At 40.7% G+C, this 22,898-nt stretch overlaps 1 protein-coding gene across 3 annotated transcripts in view; it reads left to right on the top strand.

Annotated features, from left to right (window-relative positions):
• LOC108945033 (uncharacterized) overlaps positions 1 to 17,786 on the top strand; it is an 84,499-nt gene extending 66,713 nt beyond the window's left edge. The window contains exons 1-3 of one of the 3 annotated variants that reach the window (XR_011409846.1): positions 15,095 to 15,421; positions 15,526 to 16,232; positions 17,446 to 17,786. Coding sequence is in view for 2 of the 3 variants with exons in the window: in XM_070181678.1 (XP_070037779.1) it covers positions 15,669 to 15,909; positions 17,440 to 17,513 (315 nt within the window). In the remaining variant the exon portion in view is untranslated. Of the gene's footprint in view, positions 1 to 15,094; positions 15,422 to 15,525; positions 16,233 to 17,439 lie in introns of those variants that run through there. The other 2 variants (XM_018770594.3, XM_070181678.1) reach the window with 2 other exon arrangements.
• Positions 17,787 to 22,898: the final 5,112 nt, after the last annotated feature.

Here is a 22,898-nt window from a genome sequence, read left to right as displayed (position 1 = left end):
ACGATGTGTGGACTATGATTATGTTTGGCTTGCGAAGATGGATATGTGATTGTTGAATAAAATAGGGTCCCAGGTTGGAAATCTAATTCGAAAGAGATCCAGGCTAGATATCGGTCAGAAGCGATATCTGAGCATTTTGGATTTTTGAAGGAAATCTGGGCTGTGTACCTGTCCGAAGTGATCGGAGCACTTGGATTATTGAAGAAAATCTCGGTTGTGTACCAGTCCAAAGCGATATCGGAGCACTTGAAGGTAAAAAGAAATTCGGGCTATGTACCGGTCCGAAGCGATATCAGTGCGTTTAAATCTAAGATACTCATATTAGAAGGTGGGTACCTGTAAAATTTGAACTTGAAATGAAATGCCCATTGTTCAGGAGGGCGCCTGGAAATTTGGCTTTTGAAAGAAAATGCCCATTTTTCAAGAGGTCGCCTGGAAAAACAAGAAGCTATTATATATATATATATATATATATGTGTGTGTGAAGGTTGATGAACAGGGTTCTGTTATTAATGACTCGGGCATCCTACGTATCCAAATGGAATCAGGCCTTCAATTGCAACTGATGCAAAATGATATAATTTTTAAATGATATGCCGAGTCTAACTTAGAGTGCCTACGTATCCGAATGGAATCAAGCCAAAATTTAGTTTGATTGCAAAAGATGACTGAATCCGATGTGGATTGCCTATGCATTCCTACCAAAGAAAATCAAGTCGCGGCATAGTTTCGAACGTATATAAATGATATTTTTGATTTTCTATTACAAGAATGGGACCGGACCCTACGTGGGTTGCCTACGTATCCCCCTGTGGGAAGTCAGATCAGACGTAGTTCTGTTACGACAAAACCTAACTCTACTGTCAACAAAACTTGATTCTTTTTGTTTTCTGTATTTTTTGTTATTTTGTAGCTTTTTTGTAGAGAACATTGTAAAGAAAGACTGCGATTTTATTGATCGATCATATTTTTATCTTGACTTTGGTTGGTTCCAAGAAATAGTTTTGTGCATAAGAATCTCCACCATATACTTTCCAGCAAACTGAGATTGGCTTATGGGTAATTCCTATAGCTTCAAGTGGTATCTCAAGTATACCTAAGTATCGACAAGATTATTTGGTTGCTTCAAACAAAGGTTTTAAATTCCGAGTAACTCATGCTTCAAGTTCCCTCCCCACAAGAAAGTTCTAATTTTCACACATTTATGAAGTATTTATGTTTTTTTAAGGACATTTTGAGAAGTACACTCACGCTTAGAAAGATATTCAATGCATGCGATTGAGATACCATATGCTTGACTTTTATGTGGGTATCTACTAATGTGAGAACATTTGGAATAGGATCATGTAGGGCTTTTCTATTGGCTTGTAATGTAAGCTTGGGGATGGGTAGTATTCATTTGGGACGAAAATGACTAATCGCTCCTTGAGCATTGCACTGTATCCGTGTCTTCGGCGTTCAAACCATGCTTCGGGATCTTGTTTGGCTCGAAGTCCCTTTGTTTGCTTCGACTTCTTTTGAGCTTATAGGAGATTCTTCTTCCTTTTTTTGGAAGTTTTCTCCTTTCATTTTCTTTTGAGGTAGTTTTCCCTTCTTTTGTTGGGGTTTTCCCTCTTTGCATTTGTGGAGTTTTCCCCTTTTTTTTCTCTTTTTTTTCTTTTGTTTCCTCCAAATTTGTAGAAGTTTTCTCCTTCTCGTTAGATCCTCCTTTTGAATTTGCGGAGTTTCCTCCTTCTTTTCTTGAAGTCATTCCGTTTCTTGGAGGTTTTCTCCTTTCTTTTTCTGTTGAGATAGTTTTCCCTTCTTTTGTTGGGGTTTCCCTTCTTTGAATTTGTGGAGTTTTCTCCTCTTTAATGTGGAGTTTTCCTCTTTTTCTCCTTTTTTTTCTTGTTTTTCTTTTGTTTCCTCCGAATTTGCGAAAGTTTTCTACTTCTCGTTAGATCCTCTTTTTGAATTTGTGGAGTTTCCTCCTTCTATTCTTGAAGTCATGTGTTTGATTGCCTTGGAATTTGCATCTTTCACCTTTTCATGTTTGTCGCCTTCATTTTGGTCTTCGTCCGAAGTTACATGTTTTCAGTGCGCGCAAGAAGGTTAGGCCAAGAGAGGGGTAGTGCATTTAGCACAGGAAAGGGTATGGGCTAAGATTTGATTGTCCAAGAAAAGGCTTAAGGCTCAAAGGGGGAATGCTAGGGATTAATGTCATTTGATGGGCTCGAAAGGCTCAAAACGGGACAAAGAAGGCCTATAATGCTTTCCTAAACCAACCGTTACTCAGGATTTTGCCTCAACAGATATTCGGGCCAAGTTCTTGATCTACAATGCACTGCAATGAATTTCAATCTTGGCTCACCACATAATGCACATGAAACGATGAGGTTGGCTTTGTTCTTACCCTGATTGTAAAAATGAGATTTTTTCCAGAGTCACTAAGGTATAATTAAGAGTTACCATAGGAATCTATGGTTTACCATGAAGATGACCCTCTCCATCATACAAATTAACATGTTCTTTCCCATGCACACTCCTAACTATGTTGGTACTAACCAAGTCAATATTTTGATAATTTCTTTTTGATATACGGGACAAAACTTGTAACGACCAGACTGGCATTTTGCTTTTTAGATCCACGTTCCCCTAATAAAGACTTTTCGTATGTGCTTTTACTCCTTTATGACTTGCGGGGATGGTTGGTTCGGGTTTGGAAGGGTTTGGGTTGAAATCGGAACACTGATATCCTTAATAGTTGCCTAAGATGGCCAAGTTTGACTTGAGTCAACATTTTGATTAAATGACCTCGGAACTAGAATTGATGGTTCCAACAGGTTCGTATGATGATTTTTGACTTAGGCGTGTCTTCGAATTGAGTTTCGGGTGACCCGGGAGCGTTTCAGCGCTTAATGTTGAAAGTTGGCGCATTGAAGGTTTTCAAGTTCTTTAAATTTGGTTTGAAGCAGACTTTGGTGTAATCAAGGGCCGTTTGGGACTCCAAGACTTGGAATAGATCCGTATGGTGATAGTTTGCTTGTACATAAAATTTGGCGTCATTCCGAGTTGCCTAAATATGATTCGACGTTTCAGAGCTAGTTGAAGAAGTTTGAAGTTCATAAGTTGATTGATTTGGTTTGGGGTGCGATTCTTGGTTTCGATTTTTTTTATGTGTTCCAATGTTTCGAGCAGGCCCGTATTATGTTTATGGACGTGTTTGTGCAATTGGACGGGGTACCGGGTAGCTTGGGTATGTTTCTGACCGCCCGGAGCTAAGTCAAAAACTGTAGAAATTGCTGTTCTAGTTTCCTTCTTCGTAAACGCGGAGAAGGAGTCGCGTTCGCGAAGAAGGAATGGGGCTGGGTGGCATTTTGCCTTACGCGTTCGCGAGAGGGGGACCGCATTTGTGATGCTCTGGGCCACTGGCCTTCACGTTCGCGAAGTGTGATGCTAGCTGGGGAGGGGGTCAGTCGATGGCCTTCGCGTTCATGTTGAGGCCGTCACGTTCGCGATGGGTAGGTCCGCCAAGCCTTCGCGTTCGCTAGGTTGGTCTCACATTCGCAAAGGGCATTTTTCCTGGGCTTGGCATTTCACGATCGCGGGTGCCCTATCGCGATCGCGAAGAAGGAATCACTAGGCAGAAAATTTTAATGTCGGGACTTAGGCTTATTATTCTCATTTCTCATTGTGTTGGCCGACTTTGGAGCTTCTTGGAGGGGGGGGGGGTTCATCAGGCACTATAAAGTGAGTGATTCCTACTTAATGTAAGTTAAATACATAGATTATGGGTAGATTTTAACATGTAAAAATGAGGAAATTTTAGGAGTTTGTTGAAAACCCTATGTTTTGATAAAAATGGGATTAGACCACGAAAATGATTATGGAATTGAGTAAAAATTATATGTTTGTATTCGTGAGGTTATGAGTGATATTTATTTACGAAAGTTTACTGAATCCGGGAGCGTGGGCCTAGGGGTGAATTTTAGGAACCTTTCAAATTGGGTTGGGTAATTACTCTAGTGGTTAAATTATGAAATTTTGAGCACTTATTGATTAGTTTATACGACTTTTGATTAGCTTCGCATTGCTTGGCTTCATTTGGGGAGTTCGAGTGAGGTTAAAGAGCCGGTTAGTCGACTGGAAAGTGAGGTAAGTCTCTTGCATGACCTTGTAAGAGGGAATTTATCCCCTTAGGTGTATTAATTGTTGTGTGCTACTTGTTGTGAGGAGCTACGTACGCACGAGGTGACGAGAGTCCGTACGTAGTTATATTCATGTTATGTCCGGGTAGACTTAGATTCACATTATGCCTTAATTGTGCTATTTTTATCTATCATGTGTATTTATTTCCTTGATTATGACTGAGATTGAGGATTAGAATAAAGATACTGATTTGGCCTCTTATTTTGGAAAAACTGGGAAATATGTGATGAACTATGGTTCTGTATCTTCTCGACTCGCATGTACTTCCGCGAGCGAGGTAAATTTCTCTACTCTTATGGGATTGGTTTGTTCGCCTCGGCAGTGTATTAAATTACTCTTATGGGATTGGGTCGTTCGCCTCTGTAGTATGGTAACACTATTCTTAAGGGATCGGGTCGTTCGCTTCGGCAGTACTGAGTACCACTATTCCTATGGGATCGGGTCGTTCGCCTCTGCAACTTCTTGATTAATACTTGAGACTGGATTTGGGTGGGTAACAGTTGAGTTAGCACCTTCAAGCCCGGTTATGACATGTATAGTGATTTGATATGGACTCATTTGGGGAATTACTATAATTTCTTTTATTTGTTTCGTTGCCACTTTTTTGTACATTTTCCATGTTTAATTTATGTATTTCTATTACTGTTTGACCACTAGTAAGTGTCAAGTCAACTCCTCGTCGCCACTTCTTTGAGGTTAGACTAGATACTTACTGGGTACGCATTGTTTTACGTACTCACGCTACACTTCTGCATTGAATGTGCAGGTACTCAGACAAGTACTACCAGTGATCACACGGGCGATAGCCGTACTTCTACGGAGACTTAGTGGTGAGCCGCTTGCCTTGCTTCAATCTGCAGCACCTGAGTCTCCCTCTACCTTGTTTATTATTTCTGTTTATTGCCCTTCAGACAGTAGTTGTATTAGTTTTGTATATTCTCTACCTTGCTTATGCACTTGCAGCACCGGGTTTTGGGGGCTTCTAGCATTTATGCACTGTAGTGCTTATCATTACTATCACTATGGTTGATGTATTTCTCATGCTGGTATTCTTTTGAGAAAAGAGTATGTACGGTTGCATGAGATCTTGCTTGTTTCATTCTTTTAAAAAGGAAAATTTTGTTTTAAAAGTTAAAAAGGGATAACTAAATTTGAGGTTCACTTGTGGGCTTGCCTAATGACGGCGTTAGGTGCCATCGTGACCTATTACGGGTTTTGGGTCGTGACAGCTTGGTATCAGATCTTTAGGTTCACATAGGTCTCACGAGTCATGAGCATGCCTAGTAGAGTCTTATGGGTCGGTGGGGAGACATACGTACTCATCTTCGAGAGGCTACAGGGTGTTAGGAAACCTATCTTTCTTTATCTCCTATCGTACAGTTGATATTGTGCTAAGTATCTTTCTATTAATCTCTCACAGATGGTGAGAACGCGCGCGGCAGATGTACCAGGCGGTAGGGGGTTGCTCCCCCCATTGCTAGAGGTCGAGGCAGAGGCTGGGGGAGGGCTCCAGCTCTTATCAGAGGACGAGGGCGTCCTAGAGTTGCTCACAGTGTACCACCAGTGGATCTAGTGGTGGATCCTATTATTGAGGAGAAGGATGAGGCGCCTGCAGCTGAGCCTGCCCCGACAGATTTCATGATTGCACCAGGATTTCAAGAGGTTATGGGTCGTATGCTGTGGTTCATGGACTCTATGACGCCGACTGGTTTATTTCTAGCAGACTCAGCCATATCTCAGGTGGGAGGGGGAGCACATACCCCTACCACTCAGGGTCCAGGGCATGTTGCTGCCGTTTATCAGACCCCAGGTGCACTACCTACGGGTGTGGCCCAGTCAGTTGCAGCGGTTATGCCAAAGTCTATACCAATCGTGACCGTTGATTAGCAGAAGTGGTTGGACAGATGGACTAGGCTTCATCCCCCTAACTTTGGGGGCGAGCGGTCAGAGAACCCGCAGGATTTCATTGACCGACGATGCAAGGATAGGCTATGTAACATGGGGATATTGGAGTCCAACAGGGTGGACTTCACCACCTTTCATCTTGAGGGAAAGGCCTGCAGATGGTGGAAAGCTTACCTCTTTAGCAGGCTACTAGGTTCACCTCCCTTAACTTTGGATCGGTTTGCACATCTGTTCTTAGAGAAGTACATACCACCTTCGGAGATAGAGGAGCTTCGGGGTCAGTTTGAGCGACTCCGTCATGGTCATATATATGTGATTGACTATGAGGCGAGATTCACTGACTTGTCTCGCCATGCAGCTATTATACTCCCCACAGACACATAGAGGGTGGGGAGGTTCATTGCAGGTCTGCACCCTAATATTTAGGTTTCTATGGCCCGTGAGGCAGAGATGGGGACTCCCTTTCAGCAGGTTGTGGATATATATCGGAGGATCGAGCGTATCCGCAACCGGAGCGAAGAGTTTGCACCGAGGGACAAGCGGCCCTGGTAGTTTGGTGGATTCAGTGGCGCCCTACCTGGGGGCAGAGGTAAGTTTATGAGGGGCCAGTCTAGCAGGCCCATGCAGTCGGCACCACCGCCTGCTCGGAGTGCTCTAGCACGACCCTACTTCAGTGCTATTGTAGAGAGTACTTACGTCTGCCAGCTATTTAGGATTCCTCTAGTGGGTATTCAGACCATCAGGGTCAGACTTCAGGTCAACAGTCTAATGCTCCGAGGGGTTGTTTTGAGTGCGGGGAGTTTGGCCAGATGAAGAGGTTTTGTTCCAGATTTCGGGGCAAGGCCAAGCAGCAGGACCATCGGACCATGATTACCGCACCAGCTACCACACCGCCCGCCCGCCCGGCCTGAGGCTGAGGGCATGTTTTTAGGGGTCTCCCTGGAGGTAGAGGCTAGTCAGGTGGCGCTCCAGCTAGATTCTATGCTTTTCCCGCCAGGCCAGAGGTAGTCGCCTCCCATGCAGTGATCACAAGTACTATTTCTATCTGACGTAGGGATGCATCGGTATTATTTGATACTGGGTCTACTTATTCCTATTTTTCTTCTCTATTTGTTCCTTATCTGGATGTATCTCGCGAGTCCCTGGGCGTTCCTGTATATGTGTCCACGCTAGTGGGTGATTCTGTTGTTGTGGATCGGGTCTACCAATCCTGTGTGGTGACTTTCTGTGGTTATGAGACCAGAGCGGATATTCTACTGCTCGATATAGATGATTTTGAGGTTATCCTAGGCATGGACCGATTGTCTCCGTACCATGCCATCCTTGATTACTATGCCAAGAGTGTCACATTGTTGATGCCTGAGTTGCCTAGATTAGAGTGGAGGGGTCGTCTGTTAGTACTTCCAGCTGGGTTATTTCTTTCTTGAAGGCTCGACATATGGTCGAGAAGGGTTGTTTGGTCTATTTGGCCTTTGTTCGAGATACTACTGCACAGACTCCCGCGTTAGATTCAGTGCCGGTGGTATGAGAGTTTTTCGATGTATTTCCTGCTGATCTACCAGGTATGCCGCCAGATCAGGATATCAATTTCGGCATTGATTTGGTGCCAGGTACCCCCGCCTATTTCTACTTCGCCTTATCGTATGGCTCCCAAGGAGCTGAGGGAGTTAAAAGAGCAGCTTCAAGAGTTGCTTGAGAAGGGGTTCATTAGACCCAGTGTGTCGCCTTAGGACGCACCAATGTTATTTGTGAAAAAGAAGGATGGGAGTACGCGGATGTGCATTGATTACTGCCAGTTGAACAAAGTCACCATAAAGAATAAGGACCCATTATCGCGGATTGATGACTTGTTTGACCAATTACAGGGTGTCAGGGTGTTCTCTAAGATCGACTTGAGGTCTGGGTAACATCAGCTGAAGATTCGTGCTTCGGATGTTCCGAAGACGGCTTTCCAGACCAAATATGGCACTATGAGTTTTTAGTGATGTCCTTCGGCTTGACTAATGGCCCGGCGACATTTATGGATTTGATGGATCAGGTGTTTAGGATGCATCTCGACTCATTTGTCATTGTCTTCATTAATGACATATTGATATACTTGCGCAGTATGGGGGCACGAGCAACATTTGATACTAGTGCTTCAGACCTTGCGGGAAGAAATGCTATATGATAAGTTCTCCAAGTGTGAGTTCTGGTTGGATTCCACGTCTTTCTTGGGGCATGTTGTACTATATGAGGGTATTATGGTGGACCCCAGGAAGATCGAGGCAGTCCAGGGTTGGCCTCATCCTACCATAGCGATTGAGATAAGGAGTTTCTTGGGGTTAGTAGGTTATTATCGTCGGTTCGTGGAGGGTTTCTCGTCTATTGCAGCACCTTTGACTAGATTGACCCAGAAGAGTTCTCCGTTCAGATGGTCCGATGATTGTAAGGCAATTTTTCAGAAGCTCAAGACCGTTTTGACTACAACACTGGTATTAGTGTTTCCCTCCGGTTCAGGGATGTATAACATGTATTGCGACGCTGACGAGAAGAATTTCCCAGTACATGATTTGGAGTTGGCCGTGATAGTTCATGCTCTCAAGATCTTGAGGCATTATCTTTATACGGTGTACTGTCAGGTTTACACCGATCACCGCAGTTTGCAGCATTTGTTTAAGCAGAGGGACCTAAATTTGAGGCAATGCAGGTGGCTTGAGTTACTGAAGGACTATGATATTACTATCCTTTACCACCCGGGCAAGGCGAATGTGGTTGCGGATGCCTTGAGCAAAAAGGCCGAGAGTATGGGTTGTTTGGAATTCATTTTAGCAGAGGAGATGCCATTGGCTTTGGACATTCAGTCCTTAGCTAACAGACTTGTGAGGTTGGATATTTCAGAGCCCATTCGAGTTCTTGCATGTGTCGTGGCTCAGTCCTTTTTACTTAAGCGGATCAAGGCTCGTCAATACGATGATCTGCACTTGCTGGTTCTTAGAGAGATGGTACTACAGGGTGGTGCCAAGGAGGTTACTATCGGTAAGGATAGTGTTCTGAGACTCCAGGGTCGCCTATGTGTTCCTAATGTTGATGGCTTGAGGGAGAAGAATCTAGAGGAGGCACACAGATCTCGGTATTCTATTCATCCAGGTGCTACGAAGATGTATCGTGACCTTAGTCGGCATTATTGGTGGCGACGGATAAAGAAGGACATAGTTGACTATGTAGCGAGATCTCTAAATTGCCAGCAGGTTAAGTATGAGCACTTGAGGCCAAGTGACCTACTCCAGCAGATGATTATACCGGAGTAGAAGTGGGAGCCCATCACTATGGACTTTGAAGTTGGGTTACTGCGGACATTAAGGAATTTTGATGCCGTTTGGGTCATTGTCGATAGGATGACCAAGTCAGCACACTTTATTCCGGTGGTGACTACTTACTCTTCAGAGAGGTTGGCCTAGATTTACATTCAGGAGATTGTCCGGTTGCATGGTGTGCCTATTTCTATCATTTCAGATAGAGGCCCTCAATTCACTTCGCATTAATGGAGAGTAGTACAGAGCGAGTTGGGTACCCGAGTAGAGCTTAGTACAGTGTTTCATCCACAGACCGTCGGGCAGTCGGAGCGGACAGTTCAGATTCTAGAGGATATGCTCAGAAGATGTGTTATTGACTTCGGAGGGCAGTGGGATAGATTCTTGCCCTTGGCCGAGTTTGTTTATAACGACAGTTATCAGTCCAGCATCGAGATGGCTCCATTTGAGGTTTTATATGGTCGGCACTGTCGTTCGCCCATCGGATGGTTTGAGCCTGGCGAGGATAGGTTATATGGCACGGATTTAGTGAAGGATGCCTTGGAGAAGGTAAAGTTAATTCAGGAGTGACTTCGCATGCCACAGTCCAGGCAGAAGAGTTACGCGGATCAGAAGGCACGTGATTTATCATTTATGGTAGCGAGAAGGTTCTCTTGAATGTCTCGTGGATGAAGGGTATAATGAGGTTCGGAAAGAAGGGCAAGCTAAGTCCGAGGTTTATCGGCCTATTTGAGGTGTTGAGGCGAGTTGGGGAGGTTGCTTATGAGCTTGCTTTACTTCCCAGTCTATCAAGAGTTCATACGGTCTTCCATGTATCTATGCTCCCAGCTAGATGAGAGTTTGGGTTATGAGAAGGAGCCAGTTGCCATTGTTGACAGGCAGGTTTGCTAGTTGAGGTCCAAGAAGATTTCTGCGGTAAAGGTCCAGTGGAGGGGTCAACCAGTCGAGGCGGTGACTTGGGAGGCTGAGGAAGACATGTGGAGCAGATATCCACACCTATTCAGCACTCCAGGTATGATTCTAGACCCGTTCGAGGATGAACATTTGTTTAAGAGATGGAGAATGTAACGACCTGACCGGTCTCTTTGCTTTTTAGATCCCCGTTCCCCTAATTAAGACTTCTCGTATGTGCTTTTATTGTTTTATGACTTGCGGGGATGGTTGGTTCGGGTTTGGAAGGGTTCGGGCTAAAATCGAAACACTAAATTCCTTAATAGTGGCCTAAGATGACCAGGTTTAACTTGAGTCAACATTTTGAGTAAACAACCTTTGAACCAGGATTTGATGGTTCCAATAAGTTCGTATGATGATTTTGGACTTGGGCGTATCTTCGGATTGAGTTTTGGGATACCCGGGAGCATTTCAGCGCTTAATGTTGAAAGTTGGCTCATTAAAGGTTTTCAAGTTCTTTAAATTTGGTTTGAGGTATACTTTTGTGTAATCGAGGTCTGTTTGGGATTTCGAGCCTGAAAATAGATCCGTATTGTGATCTATGACTTGTAAGCAAAATTTGGCGTCATTCCAAGTTGTCTGTGTATGATTCGACGCATTCAGAGCTAGTTGAAGAAGTTTGAAGTTCATAAGTTGATTGATTTGGTTTTGGGGTGCGATTCTTGGTTTTGATATTTTTCTATGTGTTCCGAGGTTTCAAGCGGGTCCGTATTATATTTATGTACTTGTTTGTGAAATTGGACGGGGTCCCGGATGGCTTGGGTGTGTTTCGGACCGCCCGGAGCTAAGTCAAAAACTGCAGAAATTGATGTTCTGGATTCCTTCTTCGCAAACGCGGAGAAGGAGTCGCACTCGCGAAGAAGGAATGAGCCTGGGTGCGATTTTTTCCTACACGTTCGTGAGAGGGGAACAACGTTCGTGATGCTCTGGACCACTGGCCTTCGCTTTTGCGTTCAGTACTTCACGTTCACGAAGTGTAAGGCCAGCTGGGGAGGGGGTTAGTCGATGGCCTTTGCGTTCGCGTTGAGGGCGTCGCGTTCACAATGGGTAAGTCAACTAAGCCTTCGCTTTCACGAGGCGAGTCTCGCGTTCGCGAAGGACATTTTTCTTGGGCTTAGCATTTTGCCTTTGCGATTGCGAGTTCCCTATCGCGATCACGAAGAAGGAATCACTAGGCGAGAAAACATTTTAAAGTCGGGACTTAGGCTTATTTTTCTCATTTCTCATTGTGTTGGCCGAATTTGGAGCTTCTTGGAGGGGGGTGTTTCATCAAGCATTATAAGGTGAGTGAGTCCTACTTAATGTAAGTTAAATACATATATTATGGATAGATTTTAACATGTAAAAATATGGAAATTTTAGGAGTTTGTTGAAAAGCTTAGGTATTGATAAAAATAGGATTAGACCATGAAAATGATTATGAAATTGAGTAGAAATTATATATTTGTATTCATGAGGTTATGGGTGATATTTATTTACGAAATTTTTTAGAATCCGGGCATGTGGGCCCGGAGGTGAATTTTAGGAACCTTCCAAATTGGGTTGGGTAATTACTCTAGTAGTTAAATTATGAACTTTTGAACACTTATCGATTAGTTTATACGACTTTTTATTAGCTTCGGATTGCTCGGCTTAGTTTGGGGAGTTTTAGTGAGGTTAAAGAGCCTGTTAGTGGACAGAAAAGTGAGGTAAGTCTCTTGTCTAACCTTGTAAGAGAGAATTTATCCTCTTAGGTGTATTAATTATTGTGTGCTACTTGTTGTGGGGAGCTATGTACGCACAAGGTGATGATATTTCGTCCCGTGTATTGATTTCCTTGATTTTGACTGAGATTGAGGATTAGAGTAAAAATACTGATTTAGCCTCTTATTTTGAAAAAATTAGGAAATATTTGATGAACTATGGTTCTGTATCTTCTCGACTCGCATGTACTTCTGCGAGCGAGGTAACGTTCTTTACTCTTATGGAACTACTAGAAATTGGAGCTATGGCAACATTTTTTATTGCCACGAATCAGTAACTGTTGCTATAGATGGTGTATTGTTACGGTTTTAACCGTTACAAATAATTATTGGAACTACCGGGACACTTAGCAACCGAACCGTTGCAATAGTTTTAAAATCGTTCCAATAGAGTTATATATGGCAACGTTTTGTATAACCGTAGCAATAAATCTATCTATGGTAATAGTTGGATAAATTGTTTTTGCTATTGCGATAGTCATTAGTTCCCTCCTTATTTTTCACCCAAATTTTCTATACCCGCTAAAATAAAAGGGGCCCACAATTTGATTTTTTATTTTTATTTTTTAGTTTTTATATCTAATAAAATATCAAATATGTAAACCCCTAATTTTAGCGTACAAGTCATACTAGATCTTTAACATTCTCCTCCAGGCTCAACACCTCTATGCTTTCGAAAATTACGAGGAGACGATCGACAATCTCCTCCAGGATCAACAACTCCTGCAGGCTCAACAACTCCTCCATAATCGGCCGCACCGGAGGCGGCGTGCTAATCCTTTAGAGTTTTCCCAAATCTGAAAGAAACTTTCATGCAAAAAGATCTCAATTGCAAGAAAACGTGCGGCAAGTGTCATTGATTTCTACCTCTTCTACAACACAAGGAGTACAAGAACAAGTGCGGCAAGTGCCAATGGATTCCATCACTCCTACATCACAAGCTGTGCATGAACCATCTGAAGATTCTACCAATCATGAAGTAATTGAACAATCTGAGGAACCATGCAAGTATATATAAATTTTAAGCATAAAATTAACTAACAGTAGTGATTGGTGATTATCCTTGTTTTGTATTAGTGCAGGCCCTTCCACGCCAAAAAAGAAAAAGAGGCCCTACTCAAATGCAAAGTGTTCACGGAAGGAAGGACCATAAAATAATCGTGCTAAATGAGTTAAATCAGCCTATTGGTCCTACTGATGAAGTTGTAAAAGAGTTGGGTAGCTTCCTCGGCACATTGGGAAGGAATGGGACCTTTTGTCCTCTTAATGTATTTGATTGGAGAAAACTAGATACAAAAAATGATATTTGAAAATATGTCAAGTTTGAAGTTCCTAATGTTCAATAAGCGTGGATGATATTTCACATTTTCTTATACTAACCTATTTGTACTAAATTTGTAGGAAAAATATGACATTTCTGAAGAGGCGAAGCAATGGATTTTTTATTCAATTTGTACTGCTTGGAGAAAGTATAAAAGTCAGTTGAAGAAAAAGCACTTTGAAGCCTATGAGAATGACGAGCTTCGAATGGAGAATAGGCCGATAGATGTTCCGGCATCTCACTTAAAAGATCTTCTTGAATATTGAAACTCCGATCCCTTAAAAGATCTTCTTGAATATTGAAACTCCGATCCCGCCAAGGTAATTACATCCAACTTTTGCCAACTTTGTTCCGGAGTCTCACTTTAAAAAATTAGAAGGAAAAAGTCAAGCTGACACTCAAATATCGCTGGCAGTTGGCTATAATCTTTAGACTATAGATTAATAAATATGCTTCTTTTATAAAATGTGAATTAAGGCCCATGTTCACTATTGCTAATTAAGCATGATAATTTATTCTGTGCAACTTTAGCATCTGTTTGATGGAGGTTGAACCAGAAAGATGCTTCTTTAATAAAAAAGTGATAGCATAAAGAACTGTTCAAGTTAAGGTGCTTGAATGTCTAGATATTTGAATCATAACGTGAGGGGTAAATGTTATTTCTGGTTTGATGAGTTAATTTATCATAAAGACAAGAATAATGTCCAAGAGAAGTAAACCAAAGGAACTTCAGATGCACAAGAAAGTAAAATCATCTTTGCACAAGAAAGTTGCAGATGTAACAAGTTGGGGTGAATACATCGAGGCTGTTTTTTGCAGGCTGGAATAAAAACGCAACACGTCAAAATTCTTGTGAAGTATACCTAAGAGCAGTCAATATTTTGTTGCACCCAAAAATGCTAAAAGAGAATGATGGTGAAACTCACAGATTTTGCAGTCCAGACTTTAGCACAGTGGTTTAGACCCCAGATATTAACCTCAACACCTTTCCTGATATATCAAAGAAGAAGTCATTGGCTATAGTGCTACTTCCACCATCAATGTATCTCACAGAAACATATATTCACAATTACTCGCCCACACCTTAGAGCACAAGATACTGCTTGAACCACAAACATTCCACGTGGTTTAAGTACCTTTACCACAAGAATCTTCAAGTGACTTTGACATTTTAACATGCTTCATGGTTGCTTGTCCTCTTCCTGTGCATGTAAGCACTGTACATGACCTATATATGCATAAGAAAATATACATAAGTAATAAGATAGAACTTCATAAATGAGCCTAATTTTCTCATGTGTGAGATTTCTCATAAATGCATGCCACACGTCCGAGACAATCATAACCATCCAAGCCATAAGAAGCCACACTCAAGTGATAGAAAGTTTCTGCATCGATTTTATTCACTATGAATGTCTGCTGAAAGTTTCTGCTTAGATTTTATTAAAATTTTTATATTGTGATTGGTAAAGTTACATAAGAATGTGTTAATTACAGTGATAAAGCTTAAATTCATTTGGATTATACGTATGTGGACCTCGGATTACACTCTAAAAAGAATGGAAACACCACAAACTTCCTGAACAATTGGCTGATTAGTTGTCCAATATCAACCATGAATCAATATTTCAGAGATATTGAAATCTATTAGAAAAATATGCTTTTTAAAGCTTTCCAAAAATAATAGCTGACACTAATTGCTTGTTTATTTGCAGAAAACGTCCGAAACCAATATCGAGAATCGAAAAAAGTTGAAGCATCCACACACTGCTGGCAAAACAAGTTTTGATCTAAACATCGAGGCTTGATTTTTTCTCTTATTTTTCTTAAAATATGAACTTGCTAACTTTGCATGAAAAGATTCTTATACCAGTTTTCATGTGACTAAGAAAAAAAAAAAGGAAATGGCTGATACTTCGGATAATTTATCAAGTAAGGAAATCTTTGTGGCTACAAAAAAAAAAAAAAAAAACCTCGATCGAGTATACAAAGGCTCTTATGAGAATACAATTAGTAAAATTGTAAGAAATTTCTAATTTAAAGTTTGTCGTGATTATTTATTTGTTCTTAATTATTGACTTAATTTTATTTACTTAAACTCTTTTTTCTTGCATTTGGTTTGTAGGCTGAAATGGAGAGAATACAATCAACTCAAGAAAGTGAAGATGACGGTGATTTAGTTGACGCGTTTGCATCAGTCATGGGACCTGAGCACCCAGGTCGGGTAAGATGGTATGGACGAGGAGTTAACAAGACTATCTTAAAAAAATGGAGAAAATGGAAGAGAGGATGCAACAAATAATGCTGGAAAAGTTCAATGCAGAAAAGGAAGCTATGGAACAAGATATTATGATGAACGTCATTACACGACTTCAATGTCTCAACCCCGATTTGAGACTTGATCCTGACATGCTAATATTCAGTGCTCGTGCACCTGGAGAAGCTTCTTCTGCACAACAACCTGCTATTCAACCAATCAATCATCTATCTGCTGGTAGTAACAATCAATGTTAGTCCGTACAAAATGTTACACGTCTTCTCTTTCCTCTTCTTCTCCTCTTTTTTTATGTTGCTTCTCTACCACTGTGCGCTCTTTTGCTCTCTCTCTTTCTGGCAATGTTTTACTAGTTTTAAGAGATATTTATAGTGGAGAAAGAGGGGTTGTTTGTGAAGTCATTTTAAGGGAGTTTTGGCTGAGTTTTGGAGTTGTTTCGGGGTCGATTGGAGATGGGGTTCACGCTGGTTTTCAGCTGGCTTTTCTGCTGGGTTTTGCCGTATTTTTGGGTTGGTTTCGGAAGGAGAATTGCTGAATTTTACAGAAGCTTTGAGAAGGTGATTTCTATAGCTGTTTTGCTGCATATTTGGGCAATATTTGCATCTGTTTTGCTGCATTTTTGGGTGATTTTTGCAGCTGTTTTGTTGTATTTTGCAGCAGCTTTAGGAAGCTGATTTCTATAGCTATTTTACTGCATATTTGGGTGATTTTTGCAACTGTTTTGCTGCATTTTGCAGCAGCTTTAGGAAGCTAATTTCTATAGCTGTTTTGCTGCATTTTTGGGTGATTTTTGCAGCTGTTTTGCTGCATTTTGCAGCAGCTTTAGGAAGCTGATTTCTATAGCTGTTTTGCTACATTTTTGGGTGATTTTTTCAGCTGTTTTGCTGTATTTTGCAGCAGCTTTAGGAAGCTGATTTCTATAGCTGTTTTGCTACATTTTTGGGTGATTTTTGTAGCTGTTTTGCTGCATTTTACAGCAGCTTTAGGAAGCTGATTTCTATAGCTGTTTTGCTGCATATTTGGGTGATTTTTGCAGCTGTTTTACTGTATTTTGTAGCAGCTTTAGGAAGCTGATTTCTATAGTTCTTTTGCTGTATTTTTGGGCGATATTTGCATCTGTTTTGCTGTATTTTAGGGTGATTTTTATAGCTGTTTTGCTGCATTTTACAACAGCTTTAGGAAGCTGATTTCTATAGTTGTGTTTGAAGAAAGGTCCAAGATCAAAACTTTAAACTACACTTTGATTATAAAAGGTTAATCATAGAGGAGAAGAGACAATGCACAGACTTTTTAGCTATATATGTTGTTGTTTAGAATCTAACAAGTAGCGTTGAACAGTCAAGAGATGGGTTCTGAATATGTCTCTAGGAGATTCTTGGTTCTTTCCTAATGAAACATGTAATCTTTACTATCTTTCCTCTTCGTTGATCTATTAAGTTAAGTTCTAAATTACTTGTTAAGTTGATTTAGTTATTTGCCTCATTAATTGGCGTGTGGTAGAGTACGTGTGTCTTTTTGTACTTTTTGTGAACTGTTTTTTGGAATTTTGTATTCTTAGGAGTATCTTTTTATGTGTTGCTGATGCCTTGATCTCCAGAATATCTTTGTCCATGTATTATGGGATAAACCAATATTTTGCCATCCAATTTTGGGGTTTAATGCAGAATTTTATACTTCTTTTTTACCCTTGGTTTTTTGGACTAAGAGGATTTTTAGATCGGATTCTCTTGAAGGGATAATGACTTTATTTATACTCTTTTGTAGGTGGAGTAGATGAAAATATGAAAGACAGAGGCAGTGATGAAGATCTAGACCTACTTAAGAGAATTTTGAATTGATATAGATGTATGTGGCGGTTTCTAGGAATGTTTGTTATCAACATTTTAAAACTTTTAACTCTTGAAATATCAAATGTATGTACTTGGTAACATTTCATCACTTCTATGGATTTATTAGCTTGTTGAAAAATTTGGATTATGAATAGTTTCATTTTGTCATTTATATAAATTTTAGTGTATTAAAGTTTATTGTATATATATGTAAATCTTTATTTACAACAAGGGCAATATTTTCAATTCAATTAAACTGTTACAATAGCTAACAGAACCGTTGCCATAGGACCTGCAAACTGTTCCAAAATAATCTCTATTACAATAGGTAGTTCAACCGTTGCAATATCTTAAAGAAATCGTTGCCATTTCTATAATAGCCGTAACGGTTTAATAGATATAGTAACGATTATTTACAGTTGCATTAAATGTTATGGTAACGGAATTCAACCGTTGCAGTTGATAAGAATAATCATTCCAACAGGAAAAGGGAAAATCGTTATGATAGACTATACTATAGCAACGGTTATCTGAACCGCTCCAAAAACTGTTCCTTAAGCTCTATAGGCACGCGAGCTTGTGGAACAGGCGCTGAACTGTTGCAATACCTCTATGGCAATGGTTTACCTATCTGTTGCAACGGTTTTCCATGCGATAGCCATAGGTGAATTTTCCAATAGTGTGGGAAGAGGCTGTTTGCCTCGGCAGTGTATTAAATTACTCTATGAGATCAGGTCGTTCACATCGGCAGTATGGTAATACTATTCTTATGGGATCGGGCCGTTCGCCTCACCAGTATTGAGTACCACTATTCCTATGGGATTGGGCCGTTCGCCTCAGCAGCTTCGTGCTTAATACTTGAGACTGGATTTGGGTGCGTAACTGTTGAGTCAGCGCCTTCAAGGTCGGTTATGGCATGTGTAGCGATTTGATATAGACTCATGTGGGGAATTACTGTAATTTCTTTTATTTGTTTCGTTGCCACTTGTTGTACATTATCCATGTCTACTTTATGTATTTCTATTACTGTTTGACCACTAGTAAGTGTCAAGTCGACCCCTCGTCACTACTTCTTCGAGGTTAGACTAGATACTTATTGGGTACGCGTTGTTTTACATACTCACGCTACGCTTCTGCACTGAATGTGTAGGCAGTGAGACAGGTACTACCAGTGGTCACACGGGGCGCGTAGCCGCACTTCTACGGAGATTTAGTGGTGAGCTGCTTGCCTTGCTTTGATTTGCAGCACCGGAGTCTCCCTCTACCTTGTTTATTATTTTTGTTTATTACCCTTCAGACAGTAGTTGTATTAGTTTTATTTTTTCTCTAGATTGCTCATGCACTTGTGGCACCGGATTTTGGGAGCTTCTAGCATTTATGTACTGTAGTGCTTATCATTACTATCACTACGGTTGATGTATTTCTCAAGCTGATATTTTTTTTTTTTTTTAGAAAAGAGCATGTACGGTTGCATGAGATCTTACTTGTTTCGTTCTTTTTAAAAAGGAAACTTCTGTTTTAAAAGTTAAAAAAGGATAAATAAATTGGAGATTCACTTGTGGGCTTGCCTAACGGCGGCGTTAGGTGTCATCGCGACATATTACGGGTTTTGGGTCGTGACAAAACCCGAGGATTGTTTCCCTTTTTGAATTGTTTTTTTTTAAGAAAATATTGTACTAGGCATGTTGCCTAGTACCTGAATATAATATTATAAATTCCCAAATCGGTCACAGTCTTACAAGAATAGCAAATAAAGACAATATGAAGTCTACGTATTACATGCGTAATGTTGCGTAGTATTATACTATTTATTCCAGACTTAAAAGATCTCTTGTTGTCATTGTACCATATGTATCTACACACCTCTTGCAAAAACTCCGAAGTAGCACCTACAAATCTCTCACCAGGCGCCAATTTTTGCTCTGTAAAGTAGAAGGCATGATTAAATACAATTTTGCCACACCACAACAATGAGAGTGTCGTTAAATCTGTAGCGTAGAAGCTGCTGAATTGTGTAAGGCTCAGGAAGAAGAATATTTTAAAATTCTGCATCATCAGAAGCCTATTAAATTGAAACCAGGTTCTGCAGCTAAAAATATACACCAGAACATGTTTGCACAATTAGTGTATTACTTGATGGATAAGCAATTGTCCAGCACATTCCTATCTGTTGAAATACCATTCCCAGAATAATCATCGCTCATTGATAATACCAATAGGAACTGATACAACAGCGTGTAGTGCATATGTTATTTAGGACATTCGATGTTATTGAGTTGTATCCAGTCATTTCCATGTTGTAGATCAACTCCATTTGCTTCCCAGAATTCCAAGCGAAACCCATGTTGCAGCCCCAAATGCATGATCTGTCATTACACTTCCAGAATTGTGAATTAGACATGCCAATACCACTGAAGAGTGCTGTAACATCTCCTGGTAAATTAATCCTATGTAATGATGTAGTTAAACAGCCGGATCCCATAGAACATGATGATCTTGAATGACAATAGGTTAACCATTTGCTTATCAGATCTGTTACATATCTCACAAGGACACCACCAGAATTAGCATGATAACATGCTAATACCACTGGTAGATGTCGTAGTAAAATACAGCAACAGAAAGTAAATCCACTTGTTGAAGCATTTGTCATTTTGTTAAGATTGTTTTCCATCAGTCAGGTGGTTTTCTTTTGGCTATCCTAACTCTTAGATTTGGAATTTGATATTTGTCCATGTTGATCAGTCTTCTTCCGGCCCTAGGTAATTCACAGAAGTTGTTAAATTGTGTAGTACATGCAAAAGGGAACACAATGTTAGCTATAAAATCTGCAACCGTATTGCCCTCTCTGAACACATGTTGGAAGACCACATTGTAATGATTCTTTATTCCCTTCATCTTCTGCACTTTTGTCCCTATGCACCATGGTGGATCCCATTGCCCCTCAATCACCTTCTTTAAAAGCAATGAATCAGTCTCCAATATGAGTGGTTGGAGACTGCTTTTAACACAGTATTCCAGTCCCGTTATTATTGCCTTTGCCTCTGTTATAACATTGGTAGTTAACCCTATGTCCGCTGCTCTTGCAAAAATGAAATCACCCGCATCATCTCTCACACAAAAACCAAGTGAACTATGTCCAGGATTCCTCTTTGATGCACCATCAGTGTTACATTTATACCACCCTTCATGAGGCACTTGCCATGTGACTTTTCCAGTGATCAGAATTGGTTTATATTCTTCAAAGAACTGGATCATATCAGTCCATAGCACAGGTATATTTGATAGCCATGAGTACCTAAATCTTACCAAGAAGTGAAGAGTCTTGTTAACTTCATGAATGACCCTATTAGTAGATACTGATCCCCCGTTATTGCCATTATTTCTCTTCTTCCATAATTACCATGTGATGATTGCTGGTGCAGCTTGAAATAAAAGTTTTAATCTTGGACAACACTTAGCATTCCACCAAGCCCTTGTTTCACTTGCACCATTGATACTGTAATCCCTGTTGCCCCCAAGAAAGTCTTCCAAACTCTGTATGCAGTAGGACTAGTTAGGAATATGTGTTCAAAGGTCTCCTCCTGTGGCCTTTGGCAGCACCGGCATTTTGATACATGTATATATATTCTTGCCTTCTCCATAGGTCATCTATAGGTAGTTTATGTCTCCATAACCTCCACAAGAAAAATGATATCTTAAATGGCAATCCTTTAATCCACATGTTTTTGTACTCTGGAATAGAGTTGTTCGAGGTCTAAGGATTTGCCAAGCACTACTAACAGTAAACTTTTCTGACGTTGTTGGCATCCATAGTGGAGTGTCCCATAATCCCTCAGTGCCCTCATAGTGGACATTTAGTTTGATGTGTGCTACAATGTCTTCAGGTACACTTTGATCAATGAGATGCTCATTCCATGTTCCTGCTTGCCATAGTTCTGACACATCTTGCATTTCTTCATTTACTTGGATTTTGACTTAATAATATTTTTTCCTGATAAATAGAATCAAACGCAAGAGAGGTCCTCGCTTGATTTTTTTTATTGTTATTGATATTTTTTGAATTTTGTTTTTTTTAAATATGAGACCGAACCCGAAGGTTGCCTACGTATCTCGCTGAAATGAGAATCAAGTCAAGCGTAGTTAAGGAAGGGTAGAAAGAAAATATTTTTAGATTTTTATTTCATTTTATTTTTTGAATTTTGAATAAGAGAATTTTTTTTTTGTTTTGTTAAAGAGAATTGAATGTAAAACGGGCTTTGTGGTTACAGTTCTGAAGCGATATTGGAGCACAGAAGGTTGGACGGGCTTTGTTACCGTTCCGAAGTGATATTGGAGCATTGAATGTTAGACGGGCTTCGTAGTTACTATTCCGAAGTGATATCGAAGCATCGATAAGAAAGTTAAATGACGGGCTATGTACCATTCCAAAGTGATATCGGAGCATGGACAGGAAAGTAAAATGACGGGCTGTGTGTCGTTCTGATGCGATATCGGAGCATTGACAAGAATATAAAATTTGACGGGCCGTGTACCGTTCCGATGTGATTCGAAACTTTGATGGGCTATACACTGTTCCGATGCGATATCGGAGCATTGACAGGAATGTAAATTTGATGGGTTGTGTACCATTCCAATGTAATATCGGAGCTTTGACGGGTTATGTACCGTTTCGAAGAGATTTGGAGCATTGACAGGAATGTAAAATTTGACGGGCAGTGTACCGTTCCGATGCGATATCGAAGCTTTGACGGGTTGTGTACTGTTCTGAGGTGATATCGGAGCATTGACAGGTATGTAAAATTTGACGGGTTGTGTACCGTTCCGATAAGATATCAGAGCTTTGACGGGCTGTGTACCGTTCGAATGCGATATCGGAGCATTAATAGGAATATAGAATTTGACGGGCAGTGTACTGTTCCGATGCGATATCGGAGCTTTGACGGGCTCTGTACTGTTCCGATGCGATATCAGAGCTTTGACGGTTTGTGTACCATTCCGATACGATATCAGAGCTTTGACGGGCTATGTACTGTTCCGATGCGATATTGGAGTATTAATAGGAATGTAAAATTTGACAGGTTGTGTACCGTTCTGATGCGATATCGGAGCTTTGACGGGCAGTGTACCATTCTGATGCGATACCGGAGCTTTTACGGGCTATATATCGTTCCGATGCGATATCAGAGCATTGACAGAAATGTAAAATTTGACTGGCTGTGTACCATTCCTATGCGATATCAAAGCTTTGACGAGATGTGTACCGTTCCGATGCAATGCCGGAGCATTGACATGAATATAAAATTTGATGGGCTGTGCACCGTTACGATGCGATATCGGAGCTTTGAAAGGTTGTGTACCATTCCGATGTGATATCAGAGCATAAACAGGAAA

The sequence above is a fragment of the Nicotiana tomentosiformis genome, chromosome 7, assembly GCF_000390325.3.
Source record: "Nicotiana tomentosiformis chromosome 7, ASM39032v3, whole genome shotgun sequence".
Classification (NCBI taxonomy): Eukaryota; Viridiplantae; Streptophyta; class Magnoliopsida; order Solanales; family Solanaceae; genus Nicotiana; species Nicotiana tomentosiformis.
The sequence above is the reverse complement of the archived record's forward strand: the minus strand, read 5'-3'. Positions and strand labels throughout refer to the sequence as shown.